Below are 19,314 nucleotides of genomic sequence, written 5' to 3'. Positions count from 1 at the left end.
ATCTAAATGGCCAAGGGTAGGAGAATGAAACAAAAAGCATAAAAGAACAAAAGTTGTGATCCACCTGTGGGAAGGGATTTTCTCTCCTTTATGCCTCTGAAACAGTGGCTGACACCTATTGCTACTAAATACTAGTTGTGGGATACATAAAGAAAATGGAACTAGAAACACCAAGATCTGGATCCAAGTAGTCTCCAAAAGAGGGGGAAAATATGTGATGCCCGGGCAGGAGACATGGGGCGGTGGGGGGGAGGGTGGGGTTCAGCAGTCTAAGTCAGGTGCAGACATGAGATCCCTTTTTTTCCCCTTAAATTATCCTTTTTTACTTTTTAAAAAACATCTTTATTGGAGTATAATTGCTTTACAATGTTGTGTTAGTTTCTGCTATTTAACAAAGTGAATCAGCTATATGTATACAAATATCCCCATATCCCCTCCCTCTTGCGTCTCCTTCCCACCCTTCCTATCCCACCCCTCTAGGTCGTCACAAAGCACCGAGCTGATCTCCCTGTGCTATGCAGCTGCTTCCCACTAGCTGTCTATTTTACATTTGGTAGTGTATATATGTCAGTACTACTCTCTCACTTTGTCCCAGCTTACCCTTCCCCCTCCCCGTGTCCTCAAGTCCATTCTCTACGTCTGCGTCTTTATTCCCAGACACGAGATCCTTGAGTTGCTGGACTCTGAAGGGCATGGCTGGAAGTGGCCAAAGTTTAGGGATGAGGCAGGACAACCCATGTGGGTGAGTCAGGGGACGAGAAGACAGAGGCACAGGTGACCGCTGTCAGGGGCACCATGAGGATGTTACCTGAGGGCATATGTATAGAGGCTGGCAAGAGTGGTAAAGAGGCCAGAATGCAAGAAGGCAAGGGTCCTGGGAATTCCCTGGAGGTCCAGTGGTTAGGACTCCACGCTCACTGCTGAGGGCGTGGGTTCGATCCCTGGTCGGGGAACTAAAATCACACACACACACACACACACACACACGCACGCACGCACGCACACAAAAATCCAAAAAAAAAGGCAAGATTCCTAATCAGGAAATGGCACAGCTCATTTAACTTGAGGGGGTGCGGCAGGGTCTCTCCCATCTCTCAGTGGCCCTTAATCTTGAACCATTTAGTATAGCTCAGAGACGGTTACCGACTTGGGTTCTTGGATTTTTGCCTTTTTTTTTTTTTTTTTTTGGCTGTATTGGGTATTCATTGCTGCGTGTGGACTTTCTCTAGTTGCGGTGCGCAGGCTTATTGTGGTGGCTTCTCTTGCTGTGGAGCATGGGCTTTAGGCACGTAGGCTTCAGTAGTTATGGCACGTGGGCTCAGTAGTTGTGGCTCGCGGGCTCTAGAGCACAGGCTCAGTAGTTGTGACGGGCTTAGTTGCTCCACCGCATGTGGGATCTTCCCGGACCAGGGTTGGAACCAATGTCCCCTGCATTGGCAGGCGGATTCTTAGCCACTGCGCCATCAGGGAAATCCCTCTTGGATTTCTTTAATCAATAGAAATTGGTTAAGAGGCCAGGGACTTCCCTGATGGTCCAGTGGTTAAGACTCTGAGCTCCCAATGCAGGGGGCCCGGGTTCGATCCCTTGTCGGGGAACTAGATCCCACATGCATGCTGCAACTAAGAGTTCACATGCTGCAATAAGACCCGGGGCAACCAAATAAATAAATAAATATTTTTAAAAATAATTTAAAAAATAAAAAGAAATTGATAAGAGGACAGATGAGAAATTTAGGCAAGGCTTAATTGGGACTTGTGCTGCAGCAGGAGGGATCAAAAACAAGTAATAGATGCACTTGCTCTCTCCTCACGAAGAGGCGAGCTGGTCTCTTAAATGGGGGGAGAGCAGGAGCAGATTAGTGGGTCTGCCTGCCCCCTTGGTGGTGTTCTGTGCAGGCATCATGCGTAGTACACTGCTTTTGCCCCTGGCAGGCAGTCACCTCAAAGGTGGCAGTTGGGTTTTGGCCTTTTCATATCTTATTGTTTATAATTTGCCCCAACTTCTCATGCATATATTTATTTTTAGTCCCTTAGAGTTTCTTTGTATTCTGTTGTTCAAGAAGACGTTTGTCCAGGTGCAAGCACTGCAGTGAAGGGTCTCAGGTCCCAGGTCCCAGCCTGTCTCAAGGTGAGGAGCCAATCTTTCATTATGTCACCTGGGGTGGCCTATCAGAACTGAGCAGCTGAGGGCCAGATCCCAGGCTTTCTTTTGTTTTCCTGTTGGATGTTAACGTCCAATCTCAGTAGAAAGGCTTTTGGTCTCTCTAAGGCTGTTGTTGATATAGATGATGCACACATCCATACTTACTATAACGCTTTGAAATTGATGGGTTTTTTTCCCCCTGTATCAGTAGTTTATTCCTTAATATTGATGGGGAGTATTCCATTTATAAATATAACAATTTCTTAACCATTCATCTGTGGATGGATGTTTGTTTTTGTTATCTAGTTGTTGGCTTTGAAGAATAAAGTTCCTGGAAACGTGCCAATACGTACAAGTATTCCTGTGGACACAGGTTTCCATTTCTCTTATAGTTATACTTAGGAATAAGTGGATGATTAACTTCTTTAACTGCCAGTGTTTCCAAATTTATTTGTACTATTTTGCATTCCTACCAGCAATGTATGAGAGTTCCACTTTTCTTCACATCTTCAACACCTAGATATTGTCAGTCTTTTAATGTTACCATTAAAATGAGTGTGCAGTGGGACTTCACTGTGGTTTTCATTCATATTTCTTTAAATAATAATACTGAATATTTTCATGTGCTTACTTATGATTCATATATCATATTTAGTGAAATATGTGTTCAGATGTTTTGCCTAGTTTTTTAGTAGTGTTTACCTTATTACATGTTCTGTATACCTGCCTTTTGTCAGATATAGGTTTTGTAAATATTTTTTCTTAGGCCGTAGATCGATTTTTTTTTTCATTTCCTTATCAGTACCTTTTGAACTGCAAGAAATTTTAATTCTTTTTTAAAGAATATGCATTTTAAAAAATTTTTATTTGAAAAAATTATTTATTTATTTATTTATTTATTTATTTATTTATTTATTTATTTTTGGCAGTGTTGGGTCTTCGTTTCTGCGCGAGGGCTTTCTCTAGTTGTGGCAAGCAGGGGCCACTCTTCATCTCGGTGCATGGGCCTCTCACTATCGAGGCCTCTCTTGTTGCGGAGCACAAGCTCCAGACGCGCAGGCTCAGTAGTTGTGGCTCACGGGCCCAGTTGCTCCGCGGCATGTGGGATCTTCCCAGACCAGGGCTCGAACCAGTGTCCCCTGCATCAGCAGGCAGATTCTCAACCACTGCGCCACCAGGGAAGTCCCCAGATATTTTAATTTTATTAAAGTCTAGTTTATCATATTTTTCTTGTATGGTTTTTTTTTTCCTATGTAAGAAATCTTGGCCTAAAGCAAGAACAAAGAGCATTCTTCCTGTTATATTTAAGATGGTATATATTTCTATCTCTTATATTAAGGTTTGTGGTCCATTTTGAGTTCAATTGTGAATATTTTGAGGGAAGGGTTGAGGTTTTTTACTTTTATGCATGAGGATATCACAGTTTTTCAGAATAATTTGTTGAAAATATTATCATTTTAAAATTAAGTTGGCAATTTTGTTGAAAATAAATTAATGATATGCATGTGGCTCTATTTCTGGACTCTTCCATTGCTCCATTGTCTATCCTTTCACCAATACCACACAGTCTCATTACTATAGCTTCATAGTAAGTTTTGAAATCAGGTCTTTAAAGTCCAAATTTGTTCTCTTTTAGAAAATAGAAAATGCTTGGACTATTATAGGCCTTTTGCATTTCCATATATATTTTGTTTTTTTTTTTAAAGAGAACATATTATTGTCTTCATAATAAAACAAAAGATGAAGCTTGGAACTGGATTGCTTGGCCTTGTATCTTCTTTTCTCAATTCACATGTGAAGCAAGGCAGTGTGGGCTAGTAGCTAAGTGCTTGGACTCTAGAGACAGACTGTTTTTCTAATTCGCCTGAGCTGTGCCATTTACCAACTGGCTGACCTTGGTCATGTCCATTCTCCTCAGTACTCAGCATTCACATCTGTTAATGTGGGAAAATGGGACATTGAACTATACAGCTACGCAGTGCAATGAAGACTCCATCCAGGTGCGAAAGTGAAAAATTCCCTGCAAACGGGCTTCCCTGGTGGCGCAATGGTTGAGAATCTGCCTGGCAATGCAGGGGACATGGGTTCGAGCCCTGGTCTGGGAAGATCCCACATGCCGCAGAGCAACTGGGCCCGTGAGCCACAATTACTGAGCCTGCGCATCTGGAGCCTGTGCTCTGCAACAAGAGAGGCCGCGATAGTGAGAGGCCCGCGCACCGCGATGAAGAGTGGCCCCCGCTTGCCGCAACTAGAGAAAGCCCTCACACAGAAACGAAGACCCAACACAGCCATAAATAAATTAATTAATTAAAAAAAAAATTCCCGGGGCTTCCCTGGTGGCGCAGTGGTTGAGAGTCTGCCTGCTAATGCAGGGGATACGGGTTCGAGCCCTGGTCTGGGAAGATCCCACATGCCGCGAAGCAGCTAGGCCTGTGAGCCACAACTACTGAGCCTGCGCGCCTGGAGCCTGTGCTCCGCAACAAGAGAGGCAACGATAGTGAGGGGCCCACGCACCGCGATGAAGAGTGGCCCCCGCTTGCCGCAACTAGAGAAAGCCCTCACAGAAAAGAAGACCCAACACAGCCAAAAATAAATAAATAAATAAATAAATAAATAAAAAAGAACAAGGCAAGGATATCGCCTCAACACATTAAAAAAAAAATTCCCTGCAAAGAGAAAAGCATGTATCAACACCCCAAGGTTAGTGAGAGCTTGGCTTGTTGGTATAGAGTGAAAGACTGCAGGGCTGGAGCGGGAGACTGGTAGGTAGTGAGATGAGCGGGGCAGGGGCTGCTGCATGTATTTTGGAGTCTATGATGAGAAATTTGGATTGTATTCTTACTGCTCTGGGAAGTTGTGGGGATTTAGCAAGACAAGACACATGATCTGTTGTTTTGTTTTTTTCAATGTCTTATTCCGAAATAACTGTATAGTCACAGGAAGTTGCAGATATAGTACAGAGTATCTTTCACTTAGCTTCCTCTGTGGTAGCAACTTATGTAACCTTAATATCAAAACAAGGAATTTGACATTGGTTAAATCCTCCTATCTTTTTCACAGTTCACCGTTTTTACGTGTGTGCATGTGTGTAGTTCTATGCAGTTTTATCACGTGTAGAATCATGTAGGCACAACCACAATCAAGATACAGAATTTTTTTTGGCAGGAGGCCAAAAGGTTATATGTGGTCCCCAAATGCAGATACTACAGGTCATATAAAGAGAGGGAAGTCTGATATGGAGGAGGATATGCCTGCAGAAGTGAGAAGTATTTAGGGAAATAAAACCAATAGACCTTGGGGGCTAAAATCTTGAAAACAGCATTTGACATGAGCAACCAAGAATTAATATTTTGCCAACAGGAATTTTGGTCAGGACCTTATAGTGACCATCCTGAATGGCTGGAGTTAGTATTTATTATTTTTTTAATTAAAAAACCACTGGACCGCCAGGGAAGTCTCTAGAGTTGGTATTTTAAAGGGAAGGCCAGGGAAAGTTGCCCTTTAACTACATAAGCAATAGAGTAGCCCTTAGGCACACTGGATGAAGCTAAGAAATCCACTGGGGTGGCATGAAGCTGAAACATGTGGGGCAGTAGCCCATCTGCTCTCTGTAAGCACAACGATGAATGTATGCCTTGCACAAGTGTCTAGCAAATCCCCTCATGAGGGGATGTCATCAACGTAGCGCCATACTTGGGTGCATGGGGACAGCTGGATCCAATTAAGTTCTTGTCAGTTGAGGTTGTATGTGATGGCTGAACCGTTGCGGTATCCCATGGACAACTAAGTAAAGGTGTATAGTACTGAGTTCCTATGTAGGTGAAGGAGAGGCTGTTAAAATAGGCACTGGCTAGAATACATGTAAGAGCAAAGTATTGGCCTGTGAAGACTGAATGGCACATTCACTTGAATTATGTGAGGTATAGGGGCCTCAATGGTTGGGATCAATGTAGCCGTAATCCACCATGAGATGCCATTCCTCCTAGGACACTTAACTTCTATGGTGGTGTCTCAGATCTAAACAAAATTGGTTACTTCTCACTTTAAGTTAATGAACCTGATCTGTATGTCAAAGATATTTTTTTGATATGTCTTCAACATGATTTCTGGTCATTTTATTTTCTCATTTAATGTGTTATTTTTGTCTAGTAATTCCTTTTTTTATTTCGTGTTTAAATTTACTTGGAAAAGTTCGTGTAAATACACATGAGGATAAATTTAACACACACACTTTCCTCCCCATCTGTATATGTATGAAACGAATCACTTATGGTTGAGGATCCTTTCAGTAACATTTGGATTTGCTTACATACAGTAGCATCTGTTCTCACTCTCTCGATATGACCTCCTGGCTGTTTGATTCATTCCCATAGTGCTCTTTTAGCCCCTGCCAGATGCCTGTATACAGCTGTACGTTTGTAGCTCGTGAGATATGCCCTTCAAGATCCTGCCCCAGACCTGTGGACAATAGGCAACTATTTTCTTCCCAAAACATTAGTGCTAATTATATTTGTTATTACAGTATGCACCAAATATGGACAACTGATATGTGACAATCACAAAAAGATAGAGAGAAAGAGTCTTCAATAAATCCTAGTTTATATGCACTGGATAACTTTAGAAATTAGGGCCTAAAATCTGCTCCCCTGTTAAATATGGGTGATAATATTGAGAATGTCTAGAGCTAATAACACTTTAAATTATAACTGTGCTCCCTCTGATTGTTCTAAAATGTACTGAAATTCCCCAATCACTTTACAGAATCCCAATTATTATGAATTATGTTGGATTACTTATGGCTTTTCTGTCAAAAAGAACAAAGACACAAAATACTAGAGGATTCATCCTGAAAACAGTATGGTTTTGACTCCAAAATAAAATGCTGGAAAACTGCATCTCAACTTTTAATTTAATACGCTTTTTTTTTTGGCCATACTGAGTAGCATGTGGGATCTTAGTTTCCAGACCAGGGATCGAACGCACACCCCCTGAAGCGGAAGTGCAGAGCCCTAACCACTGGACCGCCAGGGAATTCCCTAATATGCATTCCTTCTGATCCTTTGTGAGAAAAACATTTTCAAAGTTTGGGGTTTTTTCTTCCTCAAGACCTGCCTGTACTTGAAATATCTTGCCTGCTCTACTTTTGTTTCTTGCATAATTGAAGTAGTGAACTCAATAATTTAACTGAATAAGTGCCATTATTATATCAATAGATTGTTTTTTGTTTCCAATGAAAATTTTGGTTTCAGGGTGTAAGCATGTATCAAAACATCAAAATGTACACCTTAAATACATGCAGTTTATATGTTCAGTCAATTATACCTTCATGAAACAAATATTCAAAACCTGTCACTTCCAAATAATTTTATTATGTTTTATTATCATCTGTGTCCTACAGGTTATTGTAGCTACTGGAACAGTATGGCGGAGTTAGAATGATGGACCTCTGGCAACTTTTCCCAACTCCATGTTCGGTGACATAATGTTGGCAGTTTGAAATTGGCCATGGTGGGAGTATTTATATCAGGGAAATTGGAAAACACTACAAACCAGGATTTAACTGTATTATTGAAAGCCTAGACTTAAGAATATAGGAACAATGCAGATTAAAATTGTAAGTATATGGTGTATGCGGTAATTACATTGTACAGAATGCACAAAAATTGAGGAACAAAAATGAGCTGATTACTTGTTAATGAAAAGGGAAATAGTCACAACATAAAAAAGTAAAATAAGAATAAGATATAAACAGATATTTCACCAAGAAGATAAACAGATGGCAAATAAACACATGAAAAAAATGCTCAACACCATGAATCCTTAGGGAGATGTAACTAAAACTACTGCTTCCTTACTAAAAGTGTAAATTCAAAAGACTGACAATACCAAGTATTGGCAAGAATGTGGAAGCATTTTACATAAACCTGGTGGGTATACAAAAGCAAACCATAATTTTAGGTCATCATTTGGCAGTTTTGTAAGTTAAACATTCACCTATTCTATGACTCAGGCATTATACTTTGAGTTACTAACACAAGACAAGTGAAAATATATACATACACATAGAATTACACACAAATGTTCTAGCACCTTTTCTCACAATAGCCAAAACTGGAAGTAACCCAAATTCTCTTAACCAAACAAATGAATAAACAAATGGTATAAGTATAGAAAAGATACTACTCAGCAATAAAAGGAATGAACTACTATGGATCATTGAAGAATCTGAAAATAATTATGAACCATGAACGAAACCAGAAAAAAAAAAGTAAACATTTTATGAATAAAATCATATAAAATTCTAGAAAATACAAAATAATCTATTATAAATAAAGGTAAATCAATGATGGCCTGGAGGCCTGGGGAGGATAAGGGCCTGAGGTAAACTGGGGGTGAGAGACATGTTCATTATTGTGATTATGATGAGGTTTCATGGGTTTATATGTAAAATTTAAATTGTATACTTCAAATAGATACAGTATACTGCATGTTGACTATACCTGAATAAAAATTTACAAAATGGTTCAAAAGAAAAATATAGATATCCCACTCTTTTCAGAAAATCAGGCCTGGCAATCCTATATTGCCTCTCTTTTCTGATGACCTTGGAGGAGCAGCCTTGCCTTAGTGGTAGCAAATACTGATGAGTAATAGATTCCTTCCCACCTGAGTTAACAGGAATGCTGGCTGGTCACAATGCCACACTGTGGACTAAGGCAGCGGTCCCCAACCTTTTTGGCACCAGGGACTGGTTTTGTGGAAGACAATTTTTCCACGGACAGGGGAAGGGGGTTGGGGGGTGGGGTGGTGTGTGTGATGGTTCAGGCAGTAACGTGAGCAATGGGGAGTGGCAGATGAAGCTTCACTCTCTCGCCCGCTGCTCAGCTCCTGCTGTGCAGCCCGCTTCCTAACAGGCCTAGGAGCGGGCCGGTCCGAGGCCAGTGGGTTGGGGACCCTGGACTAAGGGATCTCCTTTCTCTCTATGCTTGTTTCTCTGTGTAGCAATGGCCTTTAGGTGAACATCCCAGAGAGGTTATAGGAATCCAGAAAACCAATAGCTTATTTTCTTTCACAATGACCTCAGCTCCAAAAGATACACTTGCCTGGAGGTTCTGAGAATTTCTGGGCATCTGTGCCCACTGATACTGCACAGTCACAGTCAATGGAGCATTTGTTGATGCAATTTTAGAAGGGGCATACTCCATCTACTTCACTGCATTCTCCTCCGCTCCAGGGTTCCTTTACCAAGATGGTTCCCTCTGGCCCTAGTCTTACAGTGGCATTATCTAGCGAACTCTGGGGATCAGGGCATGTGGTTTTTTGCAGGATAACTGCTGAGCATTATGTGATATTTACTGTGAATAAGAAAAACAATTTGTGTTGTTATCAGAAGCACTGGAGGCTGTCATAACTTCCTGGCTCCTCAGGGTGTTTTCTGAGCCCACAAAAAACCCTGATACCCAGTCCACAAATTAGGACCCTGAAACCCTGCAGTCTCCTGCAGTCTTTCCTAGGAGATCCTGGGCAACAATGTACATTAGGCCAAAACCAGAAAGACAGCTATAATCTTAATCATAGTGATATGTGAGGCACACAAAGCATGGGACCTCCATGAGAGCTGTGCAGTCCTTAATGCTGGTAGAGCCCAGTTGTTTTCAGATCACCTCACACAGTGAATAGAACCCCAAGACCAAAGGTGGCTTAAACACTAATATCTTTATTATTACAAAATGCAGAGCAATAGGAGACATGCAGTTCCCAGCTTGGTAACTCAGAGGCTGGGAAAATCCAAGAGAAGTGTCACCAGAAACTAACGTGTCCCTGAAAATGCAGTGCTTCCCGACACATCACCAATGGAACTCAGAGAGGGTCCACTGGGCCCAGACTAGGTCGGGTCCACGCCCTACTTTGGAAATGAGAAGGGAATGAGGACCCCATAAGAGCTAAGACTACTCATCACTTCCCCCGCAAATGGGGATGGGACAGAGGTCAGCTTCCCTGAGTATGTTGGGAGGTAACTTTTGCACACTGTGGACTTCCCAGGTGATAGAGGTGAAATGAATTCTGCCATAGATGGCACTAACATAAAGCTGGCAAGGGTCCTGGGCAGGTAAGAAATTATAATTTATATATTTATAACACAGTTCCTTAAAGATTCTCACATACCTGGAACTTTAGGGAAATCTCCCCACTGCAGACTTTCGGATATATGGGCTTTAATTCAGGCAGATGGCTCCCTCACAACTTCTCTCCTCCAGCGTAATTATACTAGAAGTAAACTGTACATCCCAGCATATCTACGGCACTTCACTAGTCTGAAGGCTCTGGTATTGAATGAGATCAGATTAGCAGCTAACAGATTACCTGCATTCACTGCACTTGTAAGACATCTTCCACTGTGAACTCTCTAATGTTGAATGAGGCTGGAACTTTGGCTAAAGGATTTTCCACAGTCCCCACACTCACAAGGCCTTTCTCCAGTGAATTCTCAGGTGTTCAACGAGGTTAGATTTGCAGCTAAAAGATTTCCTACATTCTCTTCACTTATGAGGTCGTTCTCCAGTGTGAACTCTCTGGTGGTAAACGAGACTAAACTTTCGGCTAAAAGATTTCCCACATTCATGGCATTCATAAGGCCTTTCTCCAGTATGAATTCTCTGATGTTGAATGAGGATGGATCTTTGACTAAAGGATTTTCCACACTCTCCACAATCATAAGGCCTTTCTCCAGTGTGAACTCTCAGGTGGTTAATGAGGTTAGATTTGCAGCTAAAGGATTTTCCACATTCCTGACACTCATAAGGCTTTTCTCCAGTGTGAACTCTCAGGTGGATAATGAGGTTAGATTTGCAGCTAAATGATTTTCCACACTCCTGACACTCATAAGGCCTTTCTCCTGTGTGGACTTTCCGATGTGAACTGAGGCTGGAGCTTTGCTTAAAGGATTTCCCACATTTACTGCACTCATAAGGTCTTTCTCCAGTATGAAGTCTTCTGTGGTGAATGAGAGTGGAGCTTCGGCTAAAGGATTTTCCACATTCATCACACTGATGAAGCCGTTCTCCAGGGTGACCTCTCTGATGCTGAATGAGTTTGGATCTTTGACTAAAAGATTTTCCACATTCCCTGTATTCATAAAGTTTTTCTCCAGTGTGAGCTTTCCTATGGCTATTGAGGCTGTAGCTTTGGGTAAAGGATTTCCCACAGTCATGGCATTTATAAGGCCTTTCTCCAGTGTGGACTTTCTGGTGCTGAATGAGGTTCCATCTTCGGGTACAGGCTTTTCCACATTTGCTGCAATTATAAAGCCCTTCTCTAGTGTGGACTCCTTGGTCCTCAACAAGTGTGTCTGTGCAGCTAAAGGCTTTCCTGCCTTCTCCCCAGTTGTGGTGCATTCTTCCACTGTGAAAGACAGCCTCACACTCATTATTGTTGTTTGGGTTCTCTTCAGTGTGAGTGACTGGTTGATGGAAAAATCTCGTGCTGGCTAAGAAGTCTTTCCCTATCTCCCTACAGGAAAAGGATTTCCCTGACACATGGGTTGTGTGGCTCTTTATAAACAAGGCTCTGTCCACAGAACTTCTGATGGGTATCTCTCCAATGTGCTGTCCCTGATACTGTTGAAGGTTGGCAGAGAAATAGAACCGATTCCCACACGTGTATGGTTTCTGCCCAAGATGTGTTCCCTGGTGCTCAGGCAAGTGCAAAGTATCTCCCAAGATTGGGCCACACATCTCAAAGGGCTGGGCCTTCTGGGGAGATGAACCTGCCTTGAGAATCCAGATCTGTGACACTCCATCTACAGAAATGCTCTGTTGAGAAGGTGCTTCCTTATCTTCTACTCCATGCCAACAGCCTGAAAGTAAAGAAGTGATGATGAAGTACATGTTAACCTTATTGAGAGGGAGCAAAATCATCACAAATGTCACTCGACACATCAAAGAATCAGTCCATGAAACTGTTTTCAGGAAAAGCAAGTTGGGGTCAGCTTGAGGAAGCAACTGCTGTGCAATACTGGGTCCCTAAGGTCACAGGATGGTGCAGGCCTCACTAGGCACAGGACGTGAGGAAAGGGTGTGGCCCGGGGGAAAGGCATGTTCTACAGCTTATTCTTCTGTCAACAGCTTTTCTTTTTTTGGCCGTGCCATGCGGCATGCAGGATGTTAGTTCCCCAAGCAGGGATCGAACCCGTGATCACTGCAGTGGAAGTGTGGAGTCTTAGCCACTGCACTGCCAGGGAAGTCCTCTCAATGGTTTTTAGCAGAATTATATCTGCTGATGACGTGATGCTGTGCAGAAGTCTTGTTCAGGCCCAGAAAAAATCTGACTGAAAAAAAGGTAACAGGTGTTTAAGGATTATTAGACATGTGCACTCTTTAGGACACTACAAAGTGGGAAAGCACTGAGGAGGGCACAGTGTGAGGAATCAGTGAGGTAAACAGTCCAGAGAGGTGGGGAATAGTCTCAGCTGGAGTCAGAATAAAAATGACTAGTATTAAACATGACAAGTCAGCAAAGTGTTAAGAATGGAGAAGGAAAGATGGAGATGAGGTGTGGCCACTGGTGATGGCATCACCAAAACACAATTAAAACAGGACAGGTTCTTGATATGATTGATATGAACCAAGCCCTGAAGTCATGTCCTCCCCCAACAGCCATTTATCTGGGTCAGGCCCCATCTGGGCTCATCTTGTGGAAAATGGGATCATATCCATCCTGGGAAGCACAGAGGACTCTTCCTCTAGCCCCAACTGAGCTACTGCATGAGAGGTGGATGATACAAATCCTAAGGGAAGGACAGGAGAAGTCAGTAGCCAATACTGTCCCAGACAACTCAGACACAACAGATCACAGGAAAGATATTTCAAATATTACAAAAAGTACCCATGGGCACAGCTAAAGGGAAGGTGGCAGAGTAGTAAAACCAGGTATTTTTCCCACCTGGGAAACAACTACAATGGTAGAATCAATCTGATGTAACTACTTTGCAATGCAAAATTGCTTTAATTTAGGTCACCTGCAGCTGTTACTATTACCCTGATGTAAAAAAACAGGCAAAGACACTACAAGAAACCTACGGGGCAATACATTTGATGATTATCAGTGCAAAATTAATCAACAAAATACTAGCAAACTGTATTCAGCAGCATAGTAAAAAGATTATACACCATAAACACCTGGGATTTATTTCTAGAATGCCAGGATGGTTCAACATACAAAATTAATCAGTGTAATATGTCACGTTAACAGTAAGAAAAAAAATTATATCACCTCAATCAATGTACAAAAACCATCTGACAAAATTTATCACCCTTTTATAATGAAAATACTCAACAAACTATGAATAGAAGGAAATTAGCTTAACATAATGGAAGCAAAAAATTTAAAACCCACAGCAAATATTAAACTCAATGGTAAAAGACTGAAAACTATTCCTCCAATATCACTACCAAGAAAAGAATGCCAGCTTTCACCACTACTATTCAACACAGTATTAGAAATTCTAGACACAGCAATTAGGCAAGAAAGACAAATAGGCATCCAAAAGAGAAAGGAAGAAGTAAAACTCACCACAGCTCATGAAATCTTAAAGATTCCACCATAAAACTCTTAGAATAATTGAAGTTTGCAAAGGAAGAAAATATAAATAGAAAATGAAAAAAATCAGTTATATTTTTTATATTAAAAATCAGTTATATATCAGTTATATTTCAACACACTAACAATGAACAATCTGAACAGGGAACTGAGAAAACAATTCCACATATAAAAGTACCTGTCAAGGGACTTCCCTGGTGGTGCAGTGGTTAAGAATTCACCTCCCAATGCAGGGGACGTGGGTTCAATCCCTGGTCAGGGAACTAGATCCCATGTGCCTGCTGCAACTAAGAGTTCACACGTCACACCTAAGGAGCCAACCAGCCGCAACTAAGCTAAGATTTGGCACAACCAAAAAAAAAAAAAAAAAGTACGTGTCAAAAGAATAAAATACTCGGGCTTCCCTGGTGGCGCAGTGGTTGGGAGTCTGCCTGCCAATGCAGGGGACACGGGTTCGAGCCCTGGTCTGGGAAGATCCCACATGCTGCAGAGCAGCTGGGCCCGTGCGCCACAACTGCTGAGCCTGCGCGTCTGGAGCCTGTGCTCCGCAACAAGAGAGGCCGCGATAGTGAGAGGCCTGCGCACCGCGATGAAGAGTGGCCCCCGCTTGCCCCAGCTGCAGAAAGCCCTCGCACAGAAACGAAGATCCAACACAGACATAAATTAATTAATTAATTAATTTAAAAAAAAAGAATAAAATACTTAGAAATAAACTTAACCAAGGAAGTAAGATTTGTACACTAAAAACTACAAAACACAGCTAAAAAATATTACAGACAATAAATGGAAAGATTTCTATACTCATGGACTGGAAGACTTAACACTGTGAAGATGTCAATACTATCCAAGCCATCTACATATTCAATGCAATTCCTATCAAAATTCCAATGATGTTTTCTGCAGTAATAGAAAAATTCATCCTAAAATTCATATGGAATTTCAAGAGACACCAAATTGCCAAAACAATATTGAAAAAGAAGAACAAAGGTGGAGGAGTCACAATTCTAAATTTCAAATATTACTGAAAAGCTACAGTAATCAAAACAGTGTGGGGCTTCCCTGGTGGTGCAGTGGTTGAGAATCTGCCTGCCAATGCAGGGCACACGGGTTCGAGCCCTGGTCTGGGAAGATCCCACATGCCGCGGAGGAACTGGCCCCGTGAGCCACAACTACTGAGTCTGCGTGTCTGGAGCCTGTGCTCCGCAACAAGAGAGGCTGTGATAGTGAGAGGCCCCCGCTTGCTGCAACTAGAGAAAGCCCTCACACAGAAACGAAGACCCAACACAGCCAAAAATAAATAAATAAATTTAAAAAAGAAAAGATGACTACTATCTTTAAAAAAAAAAAAACAAAAAAAACCCAGTGTGATACTGGAATCAAGGCAGACATATAGACCAATGGGATAGAATAAAGAGCTCAGAAATAAACTCTCGCATATGCAGTCAAATGATTTGCAACAAGGAGGCCAAGAACATTCAGCGGGGAAGGACAGACTTTTTAACACATGATGCTGGGAAAACTGAATATCCACATGCATAAGAAGGAGGTTGGGGGCTTTCCTGGTGGTGCAGTGGTTAAGAATCTGCCTGCCAATGCAGGGGACATGGGTTTGAGCCCTGGTTTGGGAAGATCCCACATGCCGCGGAGCAACTAGGCTGGTGAGCCACAACTACTGAGCCGGCGCGTCTGGAGCCTGTGCTCCACAACAAGAGAGGCCGCGATAGTGAGAGGCCCGCGCACCGCAATGTAGAGTGGCCCCCGCTTGCCGCAACTAGAGAAAAGCCCTCGCACAGAAACAAAGACCCAACACAGCCAAAAATAAATAAATAAATAAACTAATTAAATGTCACACCCTCACAAATCTTTCCTGAACTCCAAAAAAAAAAAGAAAGAAAAAGAAACCAACCTAGACCATGCAGTAATATCTCTCCTATCAGGAAACCTTAAAAAAAAAAAAAGAAGGTTGGATGGATACCAGGTACATAAATTAACTAAAAATGCATCAAAGATCTTAAGAGCTACAACTATAAAACTCTTAAGAAAACATAGTGGAAAAGCTTCATGACACTGCATTTGGCAATGATTCCTTGGATACGACAAACGCACAAGGAACGAAAGAAATACAAACTGGATTTCATCAAAATGAAAACCTTTAGTACATCAAAGGATGCTATGAACATAATAAATGGCAACCCATAGAATGGGAGAAAATATCTGCAAATCACCTATCTGATGAAGGGTTAACATTCAGAATATATAGAGAATTCCTAAATCTCAACAACAAAAACACCAAGCAACTTGATTCAAAAATTGGCAAAAAAATTGAACAGATATTTCTCCAAAGATATACAAATGGGCAATAAGTGCATGAAAAGATGCTCAACATCACTAGGCTGTCAAGGAAATGCAAATCAAAACACAATGAGATACCACTTCACATTAGTTAGGATGGCTATTACTCAAAAAAAAAAAACAGAAAAGAAGTGTAGGCAAGCATGGGAGAAATTGGAACCTTTGTGAAGCTGCTATGGAAAACACTATGGTGATTCTTCAAAAAATTTAAAAAAGAACTATCATAAGATGCAGCAATTCTGATTCTGGGTATATACTCAAAAAGAACTGAAGCAGGGACACTAAAAGATATCTGCACACCCATGTTCATAACACCATAATTCACAAGAGCCAAAGGCAAAAGCACCCAACTGTCTACTGATAGAATAATGGGTAAACAAAACGTGGTATATACAATGTTATTCAGTCATAAAAAGGAAGCAAATTCTGACACATACTACAACATAGATGAACCTTTAAGATACTATGCTAAGTAAAGTAAGCCAGACATCAAAGGATAACTACTGTCTGATTCCACCCACATGGAATACTCATAATAGGCAAATTCATATTTACAGAAAGTAGAATGGTGGTTGTCAGTAGATGGGGGAAGTTACTGATTAAGGGGAACAGAGTTTCAGTCTGAAGATGAAAAAGTTCTGTGGATGCAGGACTGTGATGGTTGCACAATGAGAGTGTACTAAATGCCACTTAGAAATGTAAATATTTTGTTTTGTATATTTTGCCACAACTAAAATAAAGTAAAGAGACTTCCCTGGTGGTCCACTGGTAAAGAATCCGCCTTACAATGCAGGGGACATGGGTTGGATCCCTGGTTGGGGAACTAAGATACCACATGCTGCGGGGCAACTAAGCTCGTGCACCTCAACTACAGAGCCCACACGCTCTGGAGTCCACGCGCCACAACTGCAGAGCCCACGCGCTCTGGAGCCCGTTTGCCACAACTAGAGAGAGAAAACCCGCATGCCACAACTAGAGAGAAGCCCACGTGCCACAACGAAGAGCCCATGCACTGCAACGAAGATCCCGCATGCCACAACAAAGACCAGATGTAGCCAAAAGAAAATACACCATAAATAAATAAACAAATAAATAATATATTTTAAAAAAGAGAAAGAAACATAAACCTTTAAAAAATAAAGTAAAAAGAACCTAAGCAAAGGACCTCTCAAGAACACTTGTGTAAGCAGTGACTATATAAGTGACTACAATTCCTGACACAGTCAGACAAAAATAAATGTAAGCTATAGGAAGGGAGACATACCAGGGTGCCATGGTGCTAGACAGTCACCCAGAGAGGGAAAGCGCAAGACAGGTGGGATCCATTACGCTGACCTAAAGAACAGCGATACCAAATCCTTCCCTGTAAGGTCTTTGGCGCAGTAGGCGCTGGAGTGATAAGGATGAGAAGTAGGCATGCACTCAGCTCACCCCTTGAACCACAGCACATACCCAGGCAACTGGGGAAGGAAGCAGTGCCCATGGTTTAGATGGAGACATACCTGACCCTGGAGAAAAGAGAAAGGCCAAGCCTTGCCCAGGGCATAGGGGCAGGTGTAACAGCTTACCCAAGGAAGATGTAAGTGCAAAATTCTCCAGCATCACATCGTGGTACAGGCATCTCTGAGCCTCATCAAGGAGAGCCCATTCCTCCCAGGAGAAATACAGGGCCACATCCTCAAAGGTCACACTTCCCTGCCAGGATAGAGACAGATGAAATCAACAGCCTCACTCCGGAAGACCCACAATCTATCTCCTCACACATCTACTCCATGTCCATCCTCCTTCTAAGATCTCAGAGGAGATTCCAGACTCTGGTGCCACTGGTGTCTGCTGTCTTCTCATGCTCCCATTAACCACTGTGTTCACTCTGCTGTCCACTCTGCAACCAGACGGAGCCTGTTAAGACCTAGATGCGAACACCTCCCTCATCTGATCCAGACCTCCCACTGCCTGCAGAACAGATGCCTAACCTCACAGGCAATCATTCCAAGTCTGACTCTTACTTCCCACACCCAGTTTGTTCTCACCAGAAAGGAAGGAGACCTGCAATTCCCTGAACCAGCTTAGCCTCACCTCCAAGCACTTCCCGTTTTTGTGATAAGCTTCCACATCTCTTTCCATTGGTGGCCTGAAATGGGAACCCCTCCATCAAACTCCTGGACTCAACTCAGGACCCTGAGCTAGGATTCTCTAAGGTCCCCACACCCAAGGGCTGGGAAAATGGCAGGTGACAAGTCTCATGACACCACAAATTTGGAGAAAATAGGGGTTGGGACCAGTGAGGGAGGACGAAACCGCCACTTACCTGGCTAGGTTCCAAAAGCACTTCTGCAGCCATGGAAACCTGTGGGAAGAGGCAGGTCTTAGAGGGATGTGAGCGTGGCATCCTTCCAGGGGCTCAGGCCTTCCCTGAACCCCTGGGGGTCACCAGAGTCAGGTAATCTCGGGCCGACCATCTAACCTCTGTATTGACTCTCAGCAGTTTTGTGTCCTTGGGGGAAAAAACCCTTAACACCCTCTGCCTCAATGTCCTCAGCAGCCCTACAATTTGCGCTTCCACTGAACAGACTCTGGGGATCTTTTCAAACTTAACTTAGATCATGTCTCTTTTCCGCAAAAATTTCCATGGCTCCAAGAGCCCCAAGAAGGAAGGTACAGCTCCTCAGCCTGTCACTGCAGGTGCGACTCTACCCACACTTTGTTCCCTGCAGAAGCAACACGGACCCCAGGTTTCCCCAATCCTCCCGGCTCAATCCGACCTCCCAGCCTTTGCACCTGCCGGTCCGTCCGCCTGTGACCCTCTGCCACGCGCCATCACACCGTCTGTCAGAAACAGGACCCCACCCACGGCCGCCTCACCGTCCTGGACACCGGGGCCTGGGCTGCGGGCACGAGAGCAGGCGCCCCGCACTCGGGGCTTTAGTGTCTGGTGGGGTGAGGGCGGTGAGGGCCCGGAGGACGAGCGTTTACCTGAGGCGGGTCCCTCGGTGCCGCCGCCGCCGCCACCTGAGCCACAAGCCGGGGCAGAGAGGGGACAGCCGAGCGTCCCGAACGGACCGGGCACCAACGTCTCCAGACCGGCCCCGCAAGCGGCGATGTGCCCGACTATAGAACCGCCTCTAGTCACTGGGGACAAAGCCTCTTCCCGCGCTTTCTCTGTCTGTCACCTCAATGCCGACTCTACGCTCTCTGCCTCCTGACCCCGAGGACCGCCAAAA

At 43.1% G+C, this 19,314-nt stretch overlaps 2 protein-coding genes across 3 annotated transcripts in view; both read right to left on the bottom strand.

Moving 5' to 3' along the window:
- ZSCAN4 (zinc finger and SCAN domain containing 4) overlaps positions 1 to 10,393 on the bottom strand; it is a 19,676-nt gene extending 9,283 nt beyond the window's left edge. Inside the window, exon 1 of the mRNA XM_057534993.1 lies at positions 10,310 to 10,393. The gene's annotated coding sequence lies outside the window, so the exon portion shown is untranslated. The remainder of the gene's footprint in view (positions 1 to 10,309) is intronic.
- On the bottom strand, positions 9,055 to 19,314 carry LOC103006563 (zinc finger protein 211). Of its 2 annotated transcripts, none has more exons than XM_057534992.1 (5): positions 19,067 to 19,314; positions 18,402 to 18,440; positions 18,170 to 18,224; positions 17,662 to 17,788; positions 9,055 to 11,999 (listed from the first exon to the last, which is right to left on the bottom strand). In XM_057534992.1, the coding sequence occupies exons 3-5, from the start codon at positions 18,215 to 18,217 to the stop codon at positions 10,684 to 10,686; spliced, it is 1,491 nt and encodes a 496-aa protein (XP_057390975.1). In that variant the 5' UTR covers positions 18,218 to 18,224; positions 18,402 to 18,440; positions 19,067 to 19,314; the 3' UTR covers positions 9,055 to 10,683. The 2 variants fall into 2 exon arrangements, 1 of the variants encoding a protein (XP_057390975.1); XR_009006184.1 differs by lacking the exon at positions 18,170 to 18,224 and adding an exon at positions 12,332 to 12,470 and having other exon boundaries at positions 11,936 to 11,999.

This window comes from Balaenoptera acutorostrata, chromosome 19, assembly GCF_949987535.1.
Source record: "Balaenoptera acutorostrata chromosome 19, mBalAcu1.1, whole genome shotgun sequence".
Lineage (NCBI taxonomy): Eukaryota > Metazoa > Chordata > Mammalia > Artiodactyla > Balaenopteridae > Balaenoptera > Balaenoptera acutorostrata.
Note: the sequence above shows the minus strand (reverse complement) of the source record. Positions and strands in the feature narration are given on the sequence as shown.

Coding starts and splice junctions, on each gene's coding strand:
- LOC103006563 (XM_057534992.1), bottom strand. CDS start 18,217: ATGGAAAGAGATGTGGAAGCTTATCACAAAAACGGGAAGTGCTTGGAG. Junction 17,789..18,169: donor AAAACGGGAAGTGCTTGGAG/GTGAGGCTAAGC, acceptor CTATCCTGGCAG/GGAAGTGTGACCTTTGAGGA. Junction 12,000..17,661: donor TGCACTTACATCTTCCTTGG/GTAAGCTGTTAC, acceptor CTTTACTTTCAG/GCTGTTGGCATGGAGTAGAA.